This window comes from Drosophila obscura, unplaced genomic scaffold (assembly GCF_018151105.1).
Source record: "Drosophila obscura isolate BZ-5 IFL unplaced genomic scaffold, ASM1815110v1 contig_73, whole genome shotgun sequence".
In the NCBI taxonomy this organism is placed as follows: Eukaryota; Metazoa; Arthropoda; class Insecta; order Diptera; family Drosophilidae; genus Drosophila; species Drosophila obscura.
Genome location: NW_024542865.1, coordinates 754,915 through 779,159, shown reverse-complemented (window position 1 = coordinate 779,159; position 24,245 = coordinate 754,915). Strand labels below are relative to the sequence as shown.

The following is a 24,245-nucleotide window of genomic DNA, read 5'->3' as shown; positions in this document are numbered from 1 at the left end:
AATGTCAAGTGGACAAGTGGGCAAGTGGGCAAGTGTCTGCTTCTGCGACTTCTTCACTTCACATCTCACATAGCTCCCAGTACATAAGTGCCTCCTCCGCCGCATGGCAATGGCAGCATAGGCATAAATTCTGAGGGGGAGCCGCAGCCGCAGCCGCAGCCACCCACCCTTCCCCGTTGCCTACCCGCTGCGCTTTATTACACGGCCAGCTGGAATATCTCACATAGCGCTTTCCTATATTTTTTCCGCTTTCGATTTTCGATTTTTCCATTTGGGATTCTGTTTTTCCGAGAGCAGGCAGAGAGGGGAGACTCCGATCGCTGCGATAGAGTGTAAACAAACAAGTGCCGGTACTAGTTCTTGCCAGGGCCGTAGACAAAAAGGGGATGAGAAGGCGATGACCTGTTCGTTCCCTTCCAGGAACCAAATCGATCTTTAAAGCCGCCAGTGGCCTTGGTGGCTATCCACAAATCTCACTCGGGCTCTTAGCAGCTGCCAATTAGATAAAAGTATCTCATATGTAGATACCATAGAAATAAAAGCAAGTTCTTCTGTGTTAAGTGTTAATAAATAAATGGCTAGTACCTTCCCTTGGATATTAAAATAAATATTGAATCTGCTCTCTGTATTTTACTTTCCTTTGCGTAGACGTTGTGCTATTTTCGATCTGTCTGCCTGTCTATATAATCAATGTCTCTGGCCATATATTATTGTCTGTCTGTCGGCCAGGCCGTTTTACTTTCATTGCCCTGTAGTTGCTTTGGTCATGGTTTCCCTCGGATTTGTGGGTGGGCATATATGCTATAGCGGTCTGTGATTCATTCGAACCAGAAACCAACAGCGTGACCGTCTCCTCTTGAATACTCTTGCATTAAATTTCGCTTTTACATTTGATCTTCCGGCAACGTATTAGTTATTTCCATTTATTTCCAATTTCCATTCCTTATTTAACTTAAATTTATCACCTGCCCTACAGAGCCATCCCGCACTGTACAGTGCCCATGCATACATATGTACATATATGTATATATTTACGCACATGTTCGTGTAGTACGACTAGTACTCGAATGTGTACAATGTTTATGCTGAGGGAAGAACAGCCATACTACGAGTAGCAGCAGCAACAATTGCCCATCCCACGTGGTGGATTTGGATATAGATATAGATTTGGATTTGGATGTGGATGTGGATATGAGGTGGCATCTCATTCCATGGAATGGTTTCGTATGTGAGCGGCAACGTCATCCTCTGCCACAACCAGCGGCGCTGTTGCTGCGCGGCTGCTGCGCCCGCGGCGGACCCCTGTTGGTGTGTGAGCGGCATCCTCGGCGGTAATAGAGAGTTCAGTCAGCAACCGAACGTCGCGAATGCCGCCGCCACCAGACGCAACTCTTGCAGAAGTCTCTCAAGGCATGCGCAACTTCTAAACCAAACCGAGCCGAGCCAAACCGAACCGAACCGCGCCACAACGAACCAGTCCAGTAAGGAACTCAGTTCCAGCCAAATCCAAGCCGTGTTCAATCCTCATCCTGTTCATTCATCATTGATATACATATACATACATATATATTTTTTTTGGTGTGTGCATTTGCATAAACAATTTTTAATAATTTTTTTTTTGGATTGTGCGTCTGTCGCAGCAACGCGGCTGACAGCAAAGGAGAGAAAGATAAAGAGCCAAAAAATAAGAAAGAAAAAAAGAGGAAAGTTGCACAATGCATTCCACGGCATGCGGCGTTGGAGCCTCAGCCACAAACCTATCGACACTGCAATCGTAAGTCCAGAACTACATACATACATATGTATATACATAAATAAAATTAAAATAATTAAGCACAGTTTGGAGTTACAAAGTGTTCAAAACAAGAGCTAAAACATATTCTAGAAATATTTCTACGAAATATGACGAATATCCGCAGATGAAGAATTGAATCAAATTTTACGACAAAAAATTAGTTTAGTAGATTTATGAATATTTCTTTGGGATTCTGGTATGGTTCGAAATGAGGCAAAGCATTCTTGAACCACAGAATTTAGATTATTGTAAAAGAGCAAAGATTTTATGGAAAGAGATTAAAATAAAAGAAAATTGCTCTGACCATAATCAGATCAGATTGGAACACCTAAATACATACTATATAAGTACATACACATGTACATTCATACATATACATACTTGTATATGTATGCTCTTTTTAGAACCGACGAATAGCTCTTTTTAATAGCTAACCAAAATCACGATTCAAACCGAAAATGTTTACATCTGCAGCGTAAGAAAAGAAACCAAAAAATAAAGTTGAATTCTCTTTCAAACGGATTCAAGGTAATCAAAGATCAGATTGTTTAAATATTGTTTACATTTACATCCGATTAGGTGTAGTAGGTGTATACATACATACATGTAGTTCAGAATAGTAGAGAATAGTAGAGCACCCCCCAACCTCCCAACCTCCCAAATGGCAATTTTTTTGGTTTTCGGATGGTTCTATTTTCGTGTGTATGTTCAAACTTAAAGTTTTGTCGATTTCAATGGACCGCAAAACAATCCATCAAAGATGAAAAAGGAAATGCAAAGAAGAGGAAAAACAACAGGGGAAATTTTTTGTATTTTGTATTTTGGTTAAGGAGGGTGAGAAGTGTGTGAATGGGGGTGTGGGGGTGGGGAAGTGTGCGGTTAGAGGGGGTCACATACTGTGAGCTGTAAAGCAGCTCACAAGAAGCCGAAACATTGCAAAGTAAACAAACTACGGCGCTGCCCCTGCTCCAGCCCCTACCACAAATCCCCTTCCAACACTTTAGCATCCCTCTGCACTCCACTCCTCCCTTCTTCTCAATCTCACACTGCCTCGGCCCCTCTTGCGTTTCCCCCATCATAATGTGTGTCAGACAGTCTGAAAATAGTTGCAGGATGATTGAGGGCGGGAGCATGGCCTGGCCTGGCTTATAGTGAGCAATGAGGGAGGAAGGGTGTAATGATTGGGTGGGGCTATGCCACATGAAAGTGCAACAATATGGGGGGAACACTTAAAAAAAAAAATGAACAACCAAACAGCAAGAAACAGAAGAGAAAACATTTCCCCAGCCAATTGATGAGTGTGCTAAGTGCCCCCCCCACTCCACACTGCCTTTCCACAAAAGTGGTCTGGTCAATGCAGATACTACAATTGATGAAGGGGACTAGTGGCAAGTGCTGATCGAGTTGTTTCCCACCCAGCTGACGCTCACCCCGTTGAGCATTCGTCACAAATGATTTTGTCATCACGTCGGCGTGGAAGTGGAAGTGGAATCCGACATCAGCCAACGCACCAAATTTATTGATAAATGTTTTTTTCCTGGGATCGCATCGGCTGCTGCTGACTGCATTCGCACCTATGAAAAATAAAACGAAAACGATTCGATTGGGTACGGCTCATAGCCATTGATGGGCAGGTGGCTTGGCATTCCACCTACACACTTAAATACATACATATATGTATGCATACATTCATATGTATTTATGTAAATATATGGCAAACAGTACTCTCCCGATAGGGAGCTATAAAACCAAGCACAGTGGGTGAGTGGGTTAGCTTAACTAGTCAAGTATTTTTGGGTTCCTTTACCCAATCCTCCCCTCAGCGCTGGACTTTCAGTCCAGCCCATTCCATTTAACTTGCAGCTTATTTGGGGATCTTCAACAGTGGCCGCCCGCCCACATACTCATACCATATACACATGGACAGTGGCTGAGATTTAGTATGGAAGTCCACTCCACTCCTCTGTTGGTGATGCTCAGTCTAATAAACCGGTCAAAGAGGGCCCTCTTAGAGTCGACTTCTAAGAGGAGAGAGAGGGAGAGAGAGAGAGCGGAGGCCGTCGACAATCGTTGGATGAACTGTAATTAGCCCATTGTCATGCTGATGGATTGTGATACCGCCCACCTACATACATCATATATACATACATACGTATGAATATGAGCACGTAATACGTATGATGTATCCGAGTTCGTGTCAAGTACACTACTCGCATCTCTCGCTGCATGTGCCGCCTCCCTTCTGCCCCTGGAGTGGCTCCTAACTGTACCACAACTGCTGATAATTTGTGCAATTTGTTGACACACATTTCAATTTTTGCGTTTCTCGTCTGTGGCTGGAAAATTGCATGCTCTGCCCCTTGCGGGCGCCAGCACGCCATCTGTCTGGACATGCATCCACGATCATCCTCCGTTTACATATCGACATACATGTGTGTGTGGTGTGTGCGTGTGTGTGCGTGTGTGTGCGTGTGTGTGCGTGTGTGTGCGTGTGTGTGCGTGTGTCTGCTCGGCTGTTCAAATCTGCGTCTTATCTGACCCGACTCTGCAAAATGTCAAACTGCAGCGGAAATCTTCGTGCCTCCACACGCACACACGCACACACGCTCGCATTTTCAGCGGATGTACGGAGGAGACACTGGCGATGCAATGAATGAGATGACCAGTGAAATATGCAAACATACCTACATATATGGTATATATGTACATCTGTATGTATGTATGTACCTGCCCACTTGCTTGCACAAACCCAAACACACGCATTGTACCTGTTCCAGTGATGTGCCAATTTCCAGAGTCTTCCAATCGTGGAATTAGCGAGCCAGTGAGAAGGACTCAGAACAGACGAGAAGGAACCCTGTGATAGATTCAGTAGGGAGCCAAAAAAGAGTCCCAGTGGGTGGGGGGGCACAAGTATACGATTTTGGCAGTGGTTTGCATCGGGCGGGAGTGTTACCAGTCAGTGTTTGACATTTTAAAATCGACATATGAAAGGAATTATCAAAAATGTCTGGTAGTCCACTGGAACGTCCACTGTGGCTGGTGCATTGTCCAGTGGATCTATTACAGCAAAAGCAATCAAGATGGATTGTGGTCACTTCGATGACGCCATGTCATGTCATATTGTCTGTCATGTTCCTCCTACCACGTTATCATTTTCGCTCCGATTTGTTCTTGTTTGCTTCGCTGGGCGCCTCACTCTCACACTTTGTGTGCGTCCACTTTTGTGTGTCACTGTCAACAAATTGCTTTTAATGGCCTGCCGGCGGGTGGGTGGTTGATTATTCGCCGCACAACCTTTTCCTCCGCCCGGAACGACAATCACGCCTCCAAAGTGACAATCTGGGGAGCTCAATGCGTTGCGTTGCGTTGCGTCGCGTCCCATCCCGTCCGTCCGTCCGTCCATCGGGGTCGCCTAATTTTCGTGATTTCCGCACGCCAGCAACAATTTGCAGTGCAGCATAGAAGCAACAGTAAAACAACAGCACCAGCAGCAACAGCAGCAGCAGCAGAGCAGCAAAATCAGCGACGCAGCGCAGAGTCTGACGAAGTTGCCCACTCGGCTAGACGAATCGCAGAGGCTGCCTCGGCCTCGGCCGCGGCCGCGAACCCGTCCCGTTCTTAATTCAGTTGACCAGACGACGTCGCAGACGCGACACGCGACTAAATCAGCATTATAAACGGCTGAAAAGTATAGTTTTAAATCATAGAAAAGTTATAGTACATATGTACATTTAGCAGATATACATATACGTAGCCATAGATACATACATACACATGTACACCTCGAGCAGAATGCGAGTGCCTTTTTTCACGCGTCTTTAATAGTGCGCTCTGCTAGAATCGCGCGCGTTTTTCAAAACCGCACCACCACCGCGCATAAAACCAAACAAAATCCACTAAAAAAGGTGACAAAAAACCACACTATATACAAAATAACCAATTTTTTTTAAATACATTTTTTGTTGTTGTTGTTGTGCGTGTGCGTATCATGCCAGTAAAATCAAATTGCAAAAAAATGAAACAGAAACAGAAACTTATAAAAAAGGTTTTATTTCTGTTGTATGTATGTATGTACATGTTGATTCTTGGGCCGGCATCCGTCACCAGGTCCGCCCACCTGAAACGACAAAAATTAAAGAAGGCTATCATCGATTTTGATACACTTTGCGACTTTATCCTTACCATGTCACATATAGTATGTACATACATACATACATACATATGTGTATGATATGGTCGTATGATACATGGCTTGTGGAGCCTTTTTTCTACAGTATCTTTAGCAAGGAAAATATCTCTTACAACGCAGCTGTAATATAATTCAACTAAATATAAGACTTTCATTTGCTTTGTCTGAGCTGTACAGACGAAACTTGTGTTTGGACCGATCGTTTCTACGGCAGCTTTGTGATGAAGCGATGAGGTCCCGTCCCTGTGTTTGAGATTCGTTGCGAATATTTGGTAAACATCGTGGTACCCGATGAAAGGGCATTTAAACGTTGGCGACAGCAGCAGCAGCAGCAGCAGAACCAACAAGTCCAAGTCCAAGTCTAGGGCAACCATCTCTCTTCGCTCTGTTCGCTCTGTTCTGCCGGGTGGGTGGCTGGCTGTGTGTGCTTTTCGTTTCATTTTAAAATTATTAAGCATATTTATAAATAACCAAAATAAAACAGAAAATCAGCAGCAGCAGCAGCAACAAAAAGTTGAGAAAACAGCAGAATAAAAACCAAATAAATGCCAGACGCCAATAATGCCGCCAAATGCGTGGAGCAGGCACACTTGTTGAGATGCATTCATTCCTCCTGCTGTTGCTGTTGCTGTTTCTGAAGGCCACCGAAGAGAGTGTGGCCAAATGAGTGGGCAATAGAGAGAGAGGAGACAAAATAGATAGAGAGAGAGAGAGAGAGAGAGGCGGGTGACAGACAGTTCTAGATGCTAATTCGTCAAATTCCTAAATACATTCGTAAATTCTCTGTTTCATACATTAAAATAAAAATGATAGTGGAACATACATATAGTCATCATTGATGAGTGGAATGGAGTGAAAGGAAAAGAGAGAGAAAGAGAAAGTGATAGGATGGATACAAATCTGGAATACTTTGTTAATTTCTGAGTTACCTTCAGTCGGCTGGCTTGATTTCAGAAAGGAATCGACAGAAAATTTTACTTGGCAAATTTCCCTAGAAAATTAGTTTTCTCTTTGTGAATACCAAATTCTGTTTTACTCCACGAGCATTGGGTATAAAATATAAGCTTCTTGGCTATTCCATACACTTCCATAAACTATTTTTCCAATTTCTTACCCTCTCTATAGCCATGACAGCTGTGCATCCATACATGCATACATATGTGTGTGTGCATGTCTTTAACCGTATGCGGAATTAAGTTATCTTATTTCCATTCTTTATTCGGTTCCTGTAGATTTTACCAATCAAAAGTTTCTCGAAAATGAATTTCCAAAACCAAACCTAAACCCAAAAATGTGTAACTCAATACTAATATTTAAAGATAATTCTCTCGTAGCTGAAGAAATATACGCACATATGTATGTATGTACATACATATGTACATATGTCAAGCACTATTCACTGTTCATAGCGAAATCATTTTCAGGCAAAACATTTATTCGGATCTGTAATCCCGTGAGGTAATTTAATAAGTGCCACGTCTAAATTTGAAACTTTTTTCTGAATTTTATTTGTTGCTATAACATAGAAATTGATAGAACGGGTGGGGGAGGCGGGCACACGTGTATGAATAATTTGAGATTATTTTTGACTGTGTGGGAATCAAAAAGTTCCCTAATTTTGAAAGTTTTCATAAGTTTGCTCTGAGGTAGAGACGAACTATTTGTAGATATGTACTCGGATACCTTTACATAGGAGTGACCTTCAATTATGGGATCACCCCTTCCTTTGGGTGGAAATAGAGAAATAGAGAAGGGGAGGGAGCAACCAGTCTTTGATCCCGTGGAGGCTGGAGATGACATCTCAAACGCTTCGGCACCTCCTCGTACTCCTACCCTATCCACTCAGAGCAAGTGCAGTCTTTATCTAGCTAAATTCTGAGACCCTGCTCAATTGCTCCACAGATCTTGAATATCCCAGACTCTGGCTTGGCTTGGCTGTGGCTGGGGCTGGGGCTGGGGCTGGGCTGGGGCTGGGCCACTTAGTCTAACAGTAATGGATGCTAAACGCTGTCTCGTTTTGGGAAGCCATTGAGGCTGCTGTCGAGGCTGATTGCTGACAAGTTAATCAACAGTAGCAGGAGCAGTAGCAGCAACAGCATAAGGCATTCTCCCCATCTCCCTTACCCTGGATTTCCATCCATCCATCCATCCATTCATCCATCTATGTATATGTATGTATACTTGAGCAGATATAATACCCGACACTGTCTATGGCCATGCCAGCTAATCTGTACTCCCCCGCTCTCTCTCTCTCTCTCTCACTCTCACTCACTCTGTCAAATGTGTTGTGTATCTGTATGTAGATACTCATATGCACCCGCATGCCTGTGAACAACAATACTTATCTGGGGGAAACGGCCCTGAACTTTGGGCGAGATCAATTTGCACTGTCACGAATTGGATTGGAAATGCGAAATGTGTCAAAATAGTTCTCAGCAACACAAATAATATCAACTCAGGCAAGGCAACGGAACAACAAGCCCACAGCGTTGTGAGAGACACGCTATGGCCATTGAGATCTGCCCTCAGCCCTCTGCCTTCTGCTCTCTAAATGGCAGATCATTGTTTAGTGGGAATTCTATGGGAATTCTATGCTTGCAGTCCTTATCTCTTTCAGATTTGTGGGACCGGTCGTCATAAATTGGTTGACTTGATTGGTCCCTGTGACGATTGAGTCTGGCTTCGATTGCACCAAAAGAAGTGCTTTAGATAACGAAAGTCTCAATCTGAATCAGAGCTGTGCTCCTATCGCTTAAATGTTGTTTCATTGTTTGTGCATTTTCCATTCTCTATTCTTATCTGAGGATTGCTTCTCTAAAAAGACATTTGTTTCCTCTGAACTGGAAATTCTCAACAATTCATTCTGTCAGAATCCCAGCAAGGCATATGGGGGTGGGGTGGGGTGGGGTGGCTTGTGCTTTTACTCTGCAACTTCTTCTGCTAGAGGCTTCTGCTGGCAGTAAAACTCAGAGGCCAGTGCCTCTGTAGTGCAGAAATAGTTCGTGGCTGAATCATCCATAAAGCTGAAAATAATGGGGTCGCTCTGGTGTCTCTCAGTGCACGGCTCGTACTCGTACTCGCACACGCCCTCTTACATATTTAAGTTTTGGCCAGTTTTTAGTTGGAGGGGCATGAGCCCAAAGCAAACATTAACATTTTTATGCATTGCAATTTGAAAATGTAAGTGGGTCGCATATGCCCCCTCCCCACCCTGTCTTCGGTTCGGTAGATTGATCATCGTTCGGACATGCCACTTATAGATGTACATATGTATGTACATATGTACATATGCATGTGTGTATATGGAAGGTACCGGGGTATGGTATCCACTCCACTCCACTCCACTCCACACTCCCCCCTTCAGTCTTCATTCCAAATTTGATTTATTTGCGTTCGTCTTCGTGCATTTTAATTGTGTTTGTTGTCAAATTGTTGATTTAATTGCCCCCCGACGCGCCGATCTAAAATGCAAATTGAATTTTTGTGCTTCTACTTATTGGCTATTGGCTATTGGCTGTTGGCTATTGGATATGGATATGCCCGATCGACCGTGATCTATGGCTATGGCCCTTAGCGCCTCTTCCTCCATCCGCCACTTGACTTGCTAATTGAAGGTTCTTTTATGGCATAATTATTTAGAAATTATATTTACGAGTATTTTGGCTTTGTATTTTCGGCGCAGAAAGAAAAAGTACTGCACCGATGCAGAGCTCTATGCGAGCTGCTTTCTCTCAAATATATTTGCATTTATATATGTAAGTATTTCTCGCACTGTACCAGATGACCTCCGTCACTCCCTCACTCCCTCATTCATCACTCATCGCTACCCGCTTCCCGCTTCCCACTTCCCGATTCAGAGCAAGCATTGATAAGCTGATAAGTCGGTAAAGATGACAGTAAAGCCAAGATCCAGCATGATCCCATGAAACTGTCTATAAAGATATCTGAAGAGAACACAGAGGGACTTACATATATGTATACACACAAATGAAAGTACATACATGCACACACGTACGAGCATACATACTAGTACATATGTATGTACGAGCATGGCGATGAAAAGTCAGTCAGTGTCGGTTGGTGCCCATACTCGTATTTGAAGGACTGTAGCATATCTTCCTATGCATATTTCAGCTTAAAGTTTGGAAACTCGATATCAGTCAATCGGCTCACGTAGCTAATAATGACAATCTATTCCGATTTTCAATCGGTTGTCGTTCCGAATTTGTCTTTGGGGGCGCTGCGCATGCGCCAAAACCAACATCCGTCCAGACGGATCAGACAGCTGAAGAGAAGGAAGCGGAGAAGCAGTAGGAACAAAAGGTGGAACGAAAATATTGGTCCGGCTTCAGATAGGAATATCCAGACTAATATTAAAAATAAAAAGTGGAAAGTGGAAGTGGATAGATGAGAGGAGGAACAGTAATTCCCAGTATTTTCTGCTCGACATGGCATCGCTACTCGAATCGGGTTCAGTGCGCCCTTTTTCTGTAGGGGGTGGGCGCATTTGGGAGGATCCGGTGGGTGGGTCGTAAACCCAAACTGCATTCCGCGTGCCCCGTAATTGTTGCCTGCTGGTTCATGCGGCCACTGCGAGCGACCATTTAACGAGAATGAAATGAAATTAAATGCAGGTGACCTAAAAATGCAACAAATGCCTGCCAAGTGCCAAGTGCCATGCCATGCCATGCAACAAAAGCTGCACCACCAACAGCAGCCCCAGCCACAAAGTACATGCTACACATGCATTCCTGTTAAAGGGTGCCCCAGTGCCGGTTGCCGATTTTCGAGTTTTGTAATTTTGAATTATAACTATAAATATTTAGAATTATTCAATTATTCATTATTATTCGTTTCTGCTTCGAATACCAATAGCAAGGGTCGTCAGTGACTCCCCAAACAGCTATTGGGCTGCAGCACCCTGTACTGCCCTTCCTCCAAAGCAAGTGCCGTCATCAGCAGCAGCAGCAGCAGCAGCAGCAGCAGTGCGAGTATCGAGCAGCTGCAGCGCTAACAATTACAGCGTGGCTCAGGTCAGGTCTGGGGCCGGGTCCGGGTCCGGGACCGGGTCTGGGTCTGTGTCTGGAACCGGAGCAAAGGTCCGGCCGGCCAGCTTTGATGGCTTGTCCGTGGCAATTAACCCAATTTCTGAGTGCAAAGACTCCGCCGCGAAACCACCCATTGGGAGTACCCATAGAGCCAGAGTCCACGCAAGGTTGCAATCACAACATTCAATTATGGTTATGGCCGAAACAACAAATGAAAAGCGCAGGAAAATGCATTAAAGGCGATTGCGGCCTGCCTCTGCCTCTGCTGCCTCTGCTGCTGCTGCTGCTGCCTCTTCTCTGTTTCTGTTTTGTGTTTCTGCTCTGCTGTGCTGTGCTGCCAGCTTCGACGCTGACGTGTGCCTGACCCATTTTCAGAGCGGCACGCCCTCCCACCCACACCCACACTCACGCACACACACACACACATATGTGCATGCACATACATACAAAATTACATATGTAGACCACATCCTGCCATCAAAGCTGCCGATGACGACAGGGCTGTCGTCGTCGTCGTCGTCGTTGTAGTTGTCGATTGTTGAAAGAGTCTGAAAACTGTTGTGGGGGGCGTGTTGGGATTGGGGTTGGGGTTGGGGATTGTTTTCGACTGATGGGGGATGGCAGCTGGCTGCTGGCTGCTGAACGCGAACTGAAAGTGATTTCAGTGTGCTGCGGGACCTGCTGGCGAAAACTGTTGCATACTCTCGGGCGCGTACAGGCATTAACTGTTGCTTTCGTTTCCTCTCTTCCCTCTTCAGCAGTACACCAGCAGCTGCACCGGCACCGGCACCGACAACAGGAACTGCAACTGCAACTGCAACTGGACACGGAGCAACAGCAGATGCGCTCAAAATGGTGCACCACAGCAATGAAGATGCCATGAACAAGATTCCCCTGAAATCGGCCAGTGGCCTGGACTCCGATGAGGAGAAGAATGGCGGTGAGCTGATGCAGGACACCGCCGCGGCTGAGGAGGCGAGACGCGAACAGATGTGAGTGAACAAAAAGACATAAGAAAGTGGCGCTGTAGCGGGAAATGCACATTCAAACCTACAGATGAACAGATGTAGATATGTTTGTTCATTGTATAACTAAAATATGATTATGTTCGTTTCGCAGGCGGGCCAAGCTGCTGGCCTGGATGAAGAAGCTGACCATTGTGCTCATCTGCTTCATTGGCATTGCTCTGATCAGCTACGTAATCATCAGCCTCTGCTTCAGTGGTGAGTACAGATCTCGAGCAGGTCGTTGGGTGGGCAGGAGGAGAGAGGATCGAGAGGATCGAGGATCGAGGCAATTCACACCCAGCTAACAAAGTCACTCACCCAAGGCAAACTAAACCACACTCAGACCATATACAGATACAGATACAAACAGACAGACAGACAGACAGACTGACACTTTCGTTATCGTTATCGTTATCGTATCGTTGCTTTCTCTGCATGTTCCGATCCATTCTAACCAAGCACCAGGCATTTAATCAAGCTCAAAATAATTTCTTCTATTGTGGCACCAAAAAGTATTCACATGAAAAAAAACCAAACGTAAAACTTTACACCCTAACCTCACCTAACTACAACTGCAACTACAACTGCAACTGCAACAACGAAGACTGGCCCAAATCTACGCCACATAGAAACAGCACCACAACAGCAACAGCAACAGCAACAACAATTGTTGCAACAGCAGGCACAAGCACAGAGGCAACAGCAATAGCAATAGCAACAGCAACAGCGACAGCAGAAGCAACAATTAAAATTGCAAGTAGCACGGCACCAGCAACTACAACAGTTGCCACAGCAACAATTAGCACTCCAACTACATCAGCAAATACGGTTTTTGAAAGCACTGCAACACCACTACAACCACAACCACCACCACCACCACCAACTACAACTACTGCAACTACAACAATTGCAACAATAGAACCAACAGCAACAACAAGCACAACAGAAAGCCAGCCTAGCCCCCAGACACTTAAAAAATTTACTTTGACAGATGAGCAGCCGCAGGAACAGCACGGGCATCAGGAGAAGGCTGGCAATCTCAACCTGCTGGATGGATCGATGGGCGCCACAACCCCTGCAGAGGACACACTGCCGAATGTGGCCGCCTCAACGTCGGCGACAGCGGCTACGCCCACTGTCGTTGCGGATCAGGTTGAAATCGATATCAGCGAGAATTTCGACTCCATTCTGGGTGTCTACCAGAAAGCGGCCGTGAGCTCGGACAACCTTAAGTGCAGCAGGATCGGCAGGTGAGAGGTCGAACTGACAAATCCGAGGAGTGTGCTCCATCGAGCACACTGGCTGCATGGCACTAGTCGTGCATAAATATAGCCCTCAATCACTTCATTGACTTGTTCTCCCCCCCCAGCGACATACTATCACGGAACGGCAGCGCTGTGGACGCGGCCATCGCCGCTCTTCTCTGCAACGGTCTGCTCACGCTCCAGAGCATGGGAATCGGCGGCGGATTTTTGATGAACGTGTACAGTCGGCAGGAGCGGCACGCCACCTCCATCGACGCCCGCGAGGTGGCCCCTTACGCGGCTGAGGCGGACATTTTCGACAAGAGTCCGGAGCAGTCGTTTAAGGGACCCCTGAGCATCGCCGTGCCTGGCGAAGTAATGGGCTACCATGAGGCACACTCCAGGTTTGGCCAGCTCCCCTGGGCGGAGCTGGTGAAGCCATCGCTCCAGCTATGCGAGACCGGCTATCATGTGTCTAAGCACCTGGAGAAGGCGCTTAACTATGCTTGGCCACAGATCAAGGACCACCAGCACTATCAGTGAGTAAAACTCTCCACTTAAGGTGTGGATTAAATCCATGTATTTTGCATCCAGAATGTATGTGAACAAGGAGACTGGCAAGCCGCAAGCGTCTGGGACTGTGGTGAAGCCGCCGAAGCAACTCTGTGAGTCCTACAAGCTGCTGGCAGACAACGGGCCTCTGGACTTCTACAACGGCACCTTGGCCAAGTTGCTGGTGGAGGATCTGGCGGAGCTGGGCAGCCTCATAACCGGGGATGACCTGCAGTACTATTCCGCCGACGTGGTGCACTCGATAACCATGGAGCTGGGCGAGGACACGTTGTATGTGGTGCCGCCTGTCAGCTCTGGCTCAGTGGTGGCCCATGCGCTCAGTATCCTGCAGGGCTACAACTTTACCAAAGACGATCTGGCGAGTGAGGACCTGCGTGCCCGCACCCTTCATCGGTTCGCCGAGGCCGTCAAGTTTGGCTTTGCCCATCGCTCGGAGCTGGGCGATCTGCACTTCATTGATGTGCGGGAGCTGGTCAGTAAGCTGAATAGTCCGGAGTTTGGAGCGCAAAACCGCGCCAAGATCAACGACAGTCACGTGCTGGAGGGTCCATCGGCCTACGGCGCTCAGTTCGCGGAAAATGGGGACCCCGATGGGACGGCCCACTTGGTGGTCTTGGCCCCCAATGGAGATGCCGTGTCGGTGACCAGCTCGGTCAATTTTTAGTGAGTCGCATTTGGTTTCGGGTTCCCTTCACATCCATCGCTCCATATTCTAATCGGTGCTCATTCTCCTTCGCAGTTTTGGCTCGGGGCTAATTGGACCGCGGACCGGCATCGTTCTGAACAACGGCATGAACGACTTTGCCGTAGAGAACAACTTTTTTGGACTGCCCTTCTCGCAGGCAAACACCATAGCACCCCACAAGCGGCCGATGTCCTCGCAGTCTCCAGTCCTGCTGGCCGATAAGGCGGGCGACATTCGTCTGGCTATCGGAGCAGCGGGTGGCGCTCGGATCATTCCCGCTGTGGTGGAGGTGGCGGCTCGCGTCTTGTGGTTCGGAGAGGACATAAAGACGGCGATAGATGCCCCGCGCGTGTACCATCAGCTCATGCCCGATGTCTTGGAGTACGAGGAGGGGGGCTTCTCCGACTCGCTGCTGCAGCTGCTGGCCAAGCGGGGACACATCCTCAAGTCGATCACCAAAAGCAACATGTCAGCGGTTGTCACGGCCATTGCGAGAAATGCTACGGCGGTCTATGCGAATGCCGACTATCGCAAGCGTGGTGGCGTGGCCGGCTTTTAGAGGCCAAGTGGCCCCAACCACTCGCACACATCCTACACATTCACACACCGCATTGAGATTAGATGGGCAAGAGCAAGAGCAAGAGCAGGAGAAATTGATGGATGGATGGATGGAATGGGGCTCAGTATCAGAATGAGGATCAGTATCAGAATGAGGATCAGAATCAGAATCAGGATCAGCAGCAGCCGCAGCCGCAGCATCAAGTGAAAAGTATTTAAGCTAGCTATGTCTTTTTTTACATACTATGTTAATCGTACGTTACATAAATTTATATGCTACTACCTAACTACTACCTTACCCAATAAACAAAACAAAACAAAACAAAACAACAAACACACACAAAAAATAGTCGCATACAAAGCAGCTAATGCCTTACACGTTAATATTCCGATGGACATCCGAATGTTGACTGAGAGGGACTAAGTGCTTAATATACAAATTCGTTGCTTTTGCTTGTTGAGCCAGTCGCGCAGCTTGCTGAAATATGTTGATGAAACTGTTGATGGTTCTTGTCAGCTGTGCACCGTGCACCGAAGTACACGCGAATTTCTCAAATGTTCATGTGTTTGTTAACCGGTACAATGCATACAGCAGAGCGAATATAATCACAACATTGGACTCTTTGCCAGAGGCGTGGTTCACGACGAAGGTCGTCCTGAACAAGAGGACTCTGGTTGACTACTTCCAGACGAACGCGAGCGAACGCCACGGGGCGTTGTCCTGGTATCGCACAACAAACATACAGCAAACACTTAATTTCTATGGCGTGAAAATAGAGAAGAATCTAACCTACGCAAAGGGTTACCTTCACTTGTCGAGAATAAACTTTTATTCAAGTGGGTTCTACCTTGTTGAGACAGAAATTACAACTGAGGGCATTTATTCCAGTGAGATAACAGCCACGAGCTACACAGTCGTCAAACTAATACAGGGCAACACTTGTGAGCCCAAATTTGATATTCCCAATTGCCACGACTCAAACCGGCCCCTATATTATGAAACATCCAAAGAAATTGTCATACGGGCTAACTTCTCGCGGTTCTGTCCAATGGACACCTTCATACAATACCATTGGACTCTCCACGATAGTACCGATTCGAGTAAGTTTTATTTTAGTTGTTGTTGTTGTTGTTGTTGTTCTGGGAACGCTAAACAATATGAATATTAACAGAACTGTTGGAATTCTTGGGAGCCAGCTTGAGGCCAGAAATAAAACTTTCCCGCCATCGGCTAAGCGTGCGCTACCAATCACCGCTGAGCCGAATAGTTTTGGTGCGCATTAATGCTAAAATTGTGGGACGGCGAATACCACTCGTAGCTCGGGTAACTATCATTATCATTATCATTATCGTTAACTATCAATGAAAGCTTTGCCATTGGTCACTTTCACTATCATCAGTGCTATCTCTCGTTGGCGTCACAACGACTATTTCCCGTTATTCGAGGCGGAAATTATCGAAGAGTGTTCCGTGGCAAAACCATATCAATAAGCGGCAGCCTCAGCAGAGATCTTTCGCTTTCCCGTACAGGCCCCCAACACCTGGTATATATGTGGTCGTGTACCCCAGCCGTGAAGCAACTCAAAAATGTCTGTAAAAAAAATATGGGCACAAGTAAGGCTTAACGGTACAAAACGGTTCATATTTTAATATTTTATAAAATTCCGTGTGTGCTCCGCAGGACATCGCATTATTATTCCCGCATATAGCCAACCGAATAACCAAACCCTGCGCGTAGTACTGCTGATACGCTCCGCATTCGATCCCATCCGCACCGCCACTTCGAGGCAGAAATTGGATTTCTCCAATTTCCCCCATCTGATAAACCTTGAGGTGGCCTGTGTTAAGAACTGCGATGAGGACAAATATGATGCAACGAAACCGATTCTCGTGAAAGGCAAGTGCGAAGGCATCGGCAACAAAAACATTACAAAATGGGAGTGGCGGGTGGGCGACCTACCAGTGAAAGGACATGCAAATAGACTTGTTTATTTTGTACGGGACGTAACAAGAAAGAATATCAGCATTCATCTTCGTGTGACTGCAGCTCATTTGTATAACCCGGCCTACAATTATTATGGAGAAGACTGGATCTTTTTAGAAAAGAACGTTGGCCCTCAAAAATCAAAATGTAGCATAAGACCCAAAGAGGGTCTGGCTTTTGAGACACTATTCATGGTACAGTGCCAAAGAAGTAGGGCTCGCTTCATGCCCCTGCGGTATGGGGTGGAGGCCAACAGCGTTCTTATTATGGATTGGCACTCGACGCGAGAGATATTGGTGCGACTTGTTCCAGCCCAAAGGGTGTTTGTCAAGGTATGTACCTGTACTGTACTGTTGCAGCATGGGTCTGGCATCTTCATGCAAATCTTCCTTGCCACAGATTTGCGATAAGCTTGATGTGTGTGAAAGTGTTGAAATTAAAGTGCGGGTCAGGAAAATGGCCTTGGCAAGTAATAAGCCTCAAATCATAATTGACCATCTGGCTCGGGCGCGTCATTGGCTGGAGTATGCCAACTGGCAGAAGGCCTATCCCCTATTGCACTTACTATCCAAGGAGATACATTCCAAAGAACTTCTTGTGAGCTTCACGGAAACACTTTCCATGCACGCACCCCTATCCACCGTGGAACTTTCGCAACTGGTGCGACTCACCAAGCACGTGGTGACCAGCATCCAGCCACTGGATGACATGAAGGCTGTTGTGCTAGCCAGAATGTTCAACAGGATAACCACTACATACAAATTGATAGTGGAAAGCAACGATCTCACTCTGCTGGACGAACACTTCGACCTGATGACAAACGATATGTGCGATATGCTGGACACAATTAACTCTGAGTGGGAGTACATACCGAAAGCCCACTGTCTCTCGGACTCGGAGTCGTGCATAAACATCAATCACTTCGGCAAGAGACTGGAGCAGTTGTCGTCCCTGCGACCACTCTTGGAGCATGTGGACAGCTGGATGTATACGCACTGGAAATTGAGCAACTGCCTCATTTATATGGGCATGGAGACAGCACGGCGTCTCCACCCTCGCGAGGGCTCCAGAATTGTTCAGAGAAATAGTTTCAACATGCGCATGGAGAGTTTCGATCTGGACTACGAGCACAGTCTCAACCTGGAGTCCGGCGACTCGATGCACACTATAGCCTTTTCGCGAAATCTTATTCGGGAATTGCGGCGAAAGCTTCGCAACAATGAAGTTCTCATTTCTGTTCGCAGTCATACGATCAGCCAGTACTGGTGGTACCCAAAGAAGCGATCGCGAACACAGGAGCTGGTGGTAAATGCCTTCACCACAAGTTCAATGTTTCAGCCGACTGAAGAGCTTTCGGAACCTCTTACGTTTTTCTCAAGGCTTGAAACTACCCCGTTTACGGACATCGCCGAAAGAGATGTCCAGAGCCAACGTCAGGCTGCCCTCGTGGGTGGGCCTGAAGAGGAAGCTCATGCGTTTATTCACGATAATGTCTACACCCCATTCGAAGTTCGAATGTACCGCACCGAAATTTATGCGCACTCAGTTCTTAAGGTGACATTTATCCGAGCGCAAATAGACTTCAACGTGCTGATTCGTATGACAGACGTGCCCAAGTTGGAAGACATGGATATCAGTGGCGCCACATGTCAGGTGAAGTACGGCATTGCGCAGAGAACCAACTTCTTATTGAGAAATCGCTGCGGCGAAGCGCGCTCTGCATTTATTTATCTTCGCGCGTCCAACCCATCCGATCCCTGGGATACCTTTGATGAAAATGGTGCTTTTTTCTCCTTTGGCACAGAGATCCATATCTGCCGCGCCTGGAATTCATCGGGCACCGAGCACAGCTGGCACAATATGCCGTGCATGCCCGATATGGTTAAAAGTACAAACTCCGGCGTACACTGCCGCTGCAATGTTATTGGCGACTTTGATGTGGATGCCATGCCCATCATCACTGTGCCAGTGAACATCAGGTGCCACTTGGATCGGCCGGTGGTGCGCCGCCACTACGACATGCTGGTTCTGTATACGCTGATAACCGTGCTGACTGCAATATATTTAATTTTTCATATGAAGAAAATACGCAATTGGGACAAGCGGCTGTACGTGGCCAACTATTCTACGGGGGAGCTGTGCACCCGTGGCGATATCGTCATCCGGATCACCTTCGGTGGAAGATGCAATGCCGGTACGTCAGCCAACATTATTGTCTCATTGAAATCATCCCAAGGCATCGTGCAATTGATTGTGTACCAGGACCCAGTGTGCAAAACATTCCAGAGAAACAGCACCATATCATTCCGTATTCAGCGTGCGCTCGTAGATATTCCCGCTGAGCTGTCCATCGGCCATGACTTCTCCGGAATATACCCACACTTTTTCTGTAGAAGCGTTGTCCTCACCGATATGCTCACTGAACTGACACAAACCTTCCTTCTGCATAAATGGCTGAGGGGCTCACCAAGTGCCAAATACGAGACTGCTCCGGTATTCTACCACTCGAAAACCACTGAAGTAGAGATATACTCGTGGCGCTTACGCCTTTCCCACATAATGGAAAGCTGCATGGGAGCTTGGTATCTGTTCCAGCCGATCATTGGGCCCTGGCGCATCGGGACGCATTGTTCTGCTTTCTGTCGCTGGGAGCGCACTTGCATGTTTATAGTCAAAATATTTGTCACCATTTGCATTGTTGTTCAATATTTTGGTCCATCCTATGTGGCCCTGTCCTGCGACCCGCGTCCCAAAAAATATCACGACTTGGCCTCAGTAATGTGGGCATGCCTGATATGCTTCATAATCGGTTGTCTCGTACAAGCAGTGATGGAAAAAACTATCCTCTACTTGGGTGCCTATGATTATATATAGCAGACAGTAGTTTAATTATTATTACTTATAGAAAAGTGTATCAAAATAAATCATGATTGTGACAATGTGGTCTCGTTTACCTATCTATCATTGGAGAGATTGGGATAATACAATACTAGCTCTAAATAAAAATTGCCTAAAAGACTATCCAATCGATACACAAGCATTGCTGTGAAAAAACTGTTATAGATATTAAAAAATTATCAATTATCAAAAAGTCATTTATTTCCAAATCCACATACGTACAAAACATAACAAACCCGCCTGACATTGACCATTCCACTGACAAGAAAGGTGTATTCGTTTGAAACATGTCTGCAAAGGAAGAGAAGAGCGATGGGAAAAAGAAATTCATGAGATTAAAAAAAAACAAGAAGGATATTTCGTCATATAAAAAAGATGTTGAGACTGATCTCCATAAAATATCACTGGAGGAGCTTTTGGAGCGGATGCACACCAACCCGACCACGGTAGGCAGGCAGCAAAAGTGTTCATATCAAATGCAATGCTCAGCTTGCATGCTTGTCTATGCCCACTAATTTGTTGTTGTGAAAATTTAAATTTGCACAGGGCTTAACTAAAGCGGAGGCGGCAATTAGACTGGAAGTGGATGGGCCCAATATGCTGACACCAGCCGCAGCGACGCCACAGTATGTAATATTTCTGAAAAACATGTTTGGCGGATTCGCCATATTGCTGTGGGCTGGATCTGCCCTGTGCTTTATTGGATACTTGATACAAGCTCAGACCCAAGCCGATCCGCCTGATGACAATCTGTTTCTTGGACTGGCCTTGGCCTTATTGGTGATCATCACTGGCTTGTTTTCCTATTTCCAGGTAAATTTTATCTAATAAAATGCATTATACAATTCTACTGTATGTGAAAGCATTCCCAAGAATTCACCTGCCATAGCCCATATTTGGCCCCATATTTAATTTATCAGTGAAGCCCAGTTGCTGCCTTTAGCAAGCTCGAAGGGTTTGGGCCACGGGCAAATTGTTTTCATAATTCTGACTAAAAAACATACAGAAGCGAACTTACTACTACTCTCGTAGATTATATAATTATTCCCAGTTTTTGATAATCATTTCCCAAGCTTAAATTGCTTTTTTTTCAATTAAATTTGTTATTCAATTGAAATATTTCGCTGAAATATCTTCAGACCAGACCCCATCACGTTTTACCCAAATTTCACTACATGTAATTATATGCAAAATAACATCTACTATGTATATATGCACATATATACATATGTATGTACATCTATCTTTCTTTTACATCCATACATTTCTGATGTTTAGGTTCATAAGTCATCGGCCATTATGGATTCGTTCAAGAACATGGTTCCACAGTATGCCACGGTTATTCGAGACAGTGAAATAAATACCATAACCGCAGATGAGCTCGTAAAAGGCGACATCGTGGAAGTTAAGTTCGGCGATCGAGTTCCTGCTGACATTCGAGTCCTGGAGTCCCATGGACTGAAAGTGGACAATTCTTCATTGACGGGGGAATCGGAGCCACAGGTTAGATCTGCCGAATTCACACATGAGAATCCGCTGGAGACGAAAAATCTGGCCTTCTTCTCAACCAACGTACTCGAAGGCACTTGCCGGGGAGTTGTCATCAGCACTGGCGATAGCACCGTGATGGGTAGAATAGCCAACTTGGCAGCTGGCTTGGATGAAGTACAGTCGCCCATATCACGGGAAATAGAACATTTCATTCGATTTATTACGATTTTAGCGTGTGTCTTGGGCTTCACATTCTTTGTCATAGCGTTAATTCTTGGCTATACGTTCATAGACGCCGTCGTGTTCCTCATTGGCATCATAGTGGCCAATGTGCCGGAGGGTCTGCTCGTAACAGTCACTGTTTGCCTGACACTGACAGCCAAGCGAATGGCGTCCAAGAATTGCCTAGTGAAAAATCTGGAGGCTGTCGAGACATTGGGATCCACATCGACTATCTGCTCGGACAAGACTGGCACTCTCACACAGAATCGAATGACTGTGGCACACTTGTGGTATGATCGGGCTATCATTGAGTCTGATACCACGGAGACCTTTCGAGGGTCAAAGTTCAATAAGGAGGATCCCTCCTTCAATGCGCTTCTGTTGTGCTCAGCTCTTTGCAATTCGGCCGATTTCAAGGGAGGCCAAGAGGACATACCGATTCTCAGAAAGGATGTAAATGGGAATGCCTCAGAGGCGGCATTGCTCAAGTTTGCGGAGACTGTCTACGGAGGCATTGGACCAGTTCGACGAAAGCACTCTAAACTCACCGAAATACCATTCAATTCGACCGAAAAATATCAAGTTTCTGTGCACGGCTTTGAGTCGAGTGATTCCCATTACATTGTAGAAATGAAGGGTGCCCCAGAAAGGATTTTGGACCGCTGTGAAAAGATACTAATTGACGGGAAAACCATTAATTTGACGCAAGCCCTGAAGGAAGAGTTCGAGGACGCCTACATGGAGATGGGTGGAATGGGTGAGCGAGTGTTGGGATTTGCTGACCTCATTCTCCCGATGGACCAGTATCCGCTGGCCTACGAATTTAGCACTGAGCCCGTTAACTTTCCGCTGGATAACCTGCGCTTTCTGGGGCTTATATCCATGATTGATCCGCCAAGGGCAGCCGTTCCGGACGCAGTATCCAAGTGTCGATCAGCGGGAGTGCGCGTAATTATGGTGACTGGGGATCATCCGATCACAGCCAAGGCAATAGCACGGAGCGTGGGTATCATAACCAAGCCCACAGCAGAGGACATTGCCAAGGAACGTGGGGTGGATATTCACGAGGTGGACCCCCGCACAGCCACTGCAATCGTAGTGCATGGCGGAGAGCTGCGTGAAATGAAAGCAGAAGATTTGGATTCCGTCATCTACTACCACAACGAGATCGTATTTGCGCGTACTTCGCCGCAGCAAAAACTCATTATTGTGGAGGCCTGTCAGAGGCGTGGCGAAATTGTTGCCGTTACGGGCGATGGCGTCAACGACTCGCCGGCATTGAAGCGAGCCGACATTGGCGTTGCCATGGGAATCGCTGGATCCGATGTTTCCAAACAGGCTGCAGACATGATTCTGCTGGACGACAACTTTGCCTCCATAGTGGTGGGCATCGAAGAGGGGCGCCTCATATTTGATAATCTTAAAAAGTCAATTGCGTACACTTTGACCTCGAATCTGCCCGAAATAGTGCCGTTCCTGTTGTTTGTGCTGATTGATATTCCACTGGCTCTAGGCACCATCGCAATTCTTTGCATCGACATCGGCACTGATATGCTGCCGGCCATATCCCTGGCTTATGAGAAGGCCGAATCAGACATCATGTCCCGTATGCCAAGGGATCCCTTTGAGGACCGCTTGGTGAACAAAAAGTATGATGCTTTAAATACATACATACACACACACACACACACACACACACATGCATCACAATTCCGGCTAACTTACGTCATGTTGCAGGTTGATCTTTATGGCCTATTTACAAATCGGCGTCATTCAAACTGTTGCTTGCTTCTTCACATTCTTTGCCATAATGGCCGAGCATGGATTTCCGCCTTCTTCGCTCATTGGAATTCGAGAGAGATGGGACTCAAAAGATGTTGACGACCTAGCGGATAGTTACGGCCAGGAATGGGTACAACTAAATGTTTCAATTTAAACTTTAGCCAAATGCTGAAAATATCCTCCATATATTTTTTGCTTGTTTGTTTCCCAGACCTACAGAGAACGCAAGGAGCTTGAATACACAGCCAGCACGGGATTTTTCGTTTCAATTGTAGTGACTCAGTGGTGCGACCTAATAATCTGCAAAACGCGGCGCAATTCCATAATACAGCAGGGCATGGGCAATCATGTTCTCAATTTTTCTTTGGTGCTCGAGACTGTTATCGCCTGTGTGCTGTGCTACATGCCAGGAATGAAGAAAGCACTGCGAATGTATCCCGTCAAGTAAGTCAACCAAATTTTACCCCAGATGGGCACTTTTTAAACACACACACACACACACACACACACACTTACTTTCAGATTTTTATGGTGGACCTATGCTATACCGTTTGGAGTGCTTATTATTCTATTTGATGAGGGTCGCCGTTATCTCATGCGCAGAAATCCCGGCGGCTGGGTGGAGCAGGAAACATATTACTAGCTATTGATTTTAATAAATAACCCAAACTCGTATTAAAAACGCCAAACTAAATCGATTAGGACAAAGTAAGCTACAAAGTAAACTACCTTTAAGTTTGCCACAGAGAGAGAGAGGGAGAGAGAG

General features: G+C 46.2%; 3 protein-coding genes across 3 annotated transcripts; all 3 read left to right on the top strand.

Moving 5' to 3' along the window:
* Positions 1-1,367: 1,367 nt before the first annotated feature.
* LOC111065197 (glutathione hydrolase 1 proenzyme) lies at positions 1,368-15,103 on the top strand. Its single transcript, XM_022353234.2, has 8 exons — positions 1,368-1,481; positions 1,641-1,774; positions 11,794-12,027; positions 12,155-12,258; positions 13,034-13,292; positions 13,412-13,825; positions 13,881-14,522; positions 14,599-15,103. Exons 2-8 carry the CDS (start codon positions 1,716-1,718, stop codon positions 15,101-15,103), a joined length of 2,217 nt encoding a protein of 738 aa, XP_022208926.2. The 5' UTR covers positions 1,368-1,481; positions 1,641-1,715.
* A 53-nt stretch (positions 15,104-15,156) lies between these two features.
* LOC111065195 lies at positions 15,157-20,036 on the top strand. The gene is made up of 5 exons (XM_022353227.2): positions 15,157-16,203; positions 16,275-16,426; positions 16,503-16,716; positions 16,784-17,418; positions 17,486-20,036. The coding sequence occupies exons 1-5, from the start codon at positions 15,588-15,590 to the stop codon at positions 19,958-19,960; spliced, it is 4,092 nt and encodes a 1,363-aa protein (XP_022208919.2). The 5' UTR covers positions 15,157-15,587; the 3' UTR covers positions 19,961-20,036.
* A 111-nt stretch (positions 20,037-20,147) lies between these two features.
* Positions 20,148-24,160, top strand: LOC111065196 (sodium/potassium-transporting ATPase subunit alpha). Its single transcript, XM_022353228.2, has 6 exons — positions 20,148-20,430; positions 20,531-20,797; positions 21,263-23,346; positions 23,435-23,609; positions 23,691-23,923; positions 24,002-24,160. The coding sequence occupies exons 1-6, from the start codon at positions 20,272-20,274 to the stop codon at positions 24,120-24,122; spliced, it is 3,039 nt and encodes a 1,012-aa protein (XP_022208920.1). The 5' UTR covers positions 20,148-20,271; the 3' UTR covers positions 24,123-24,160.
* Positions 24,161-24,245: the final 85 nt, after the last annotated feature.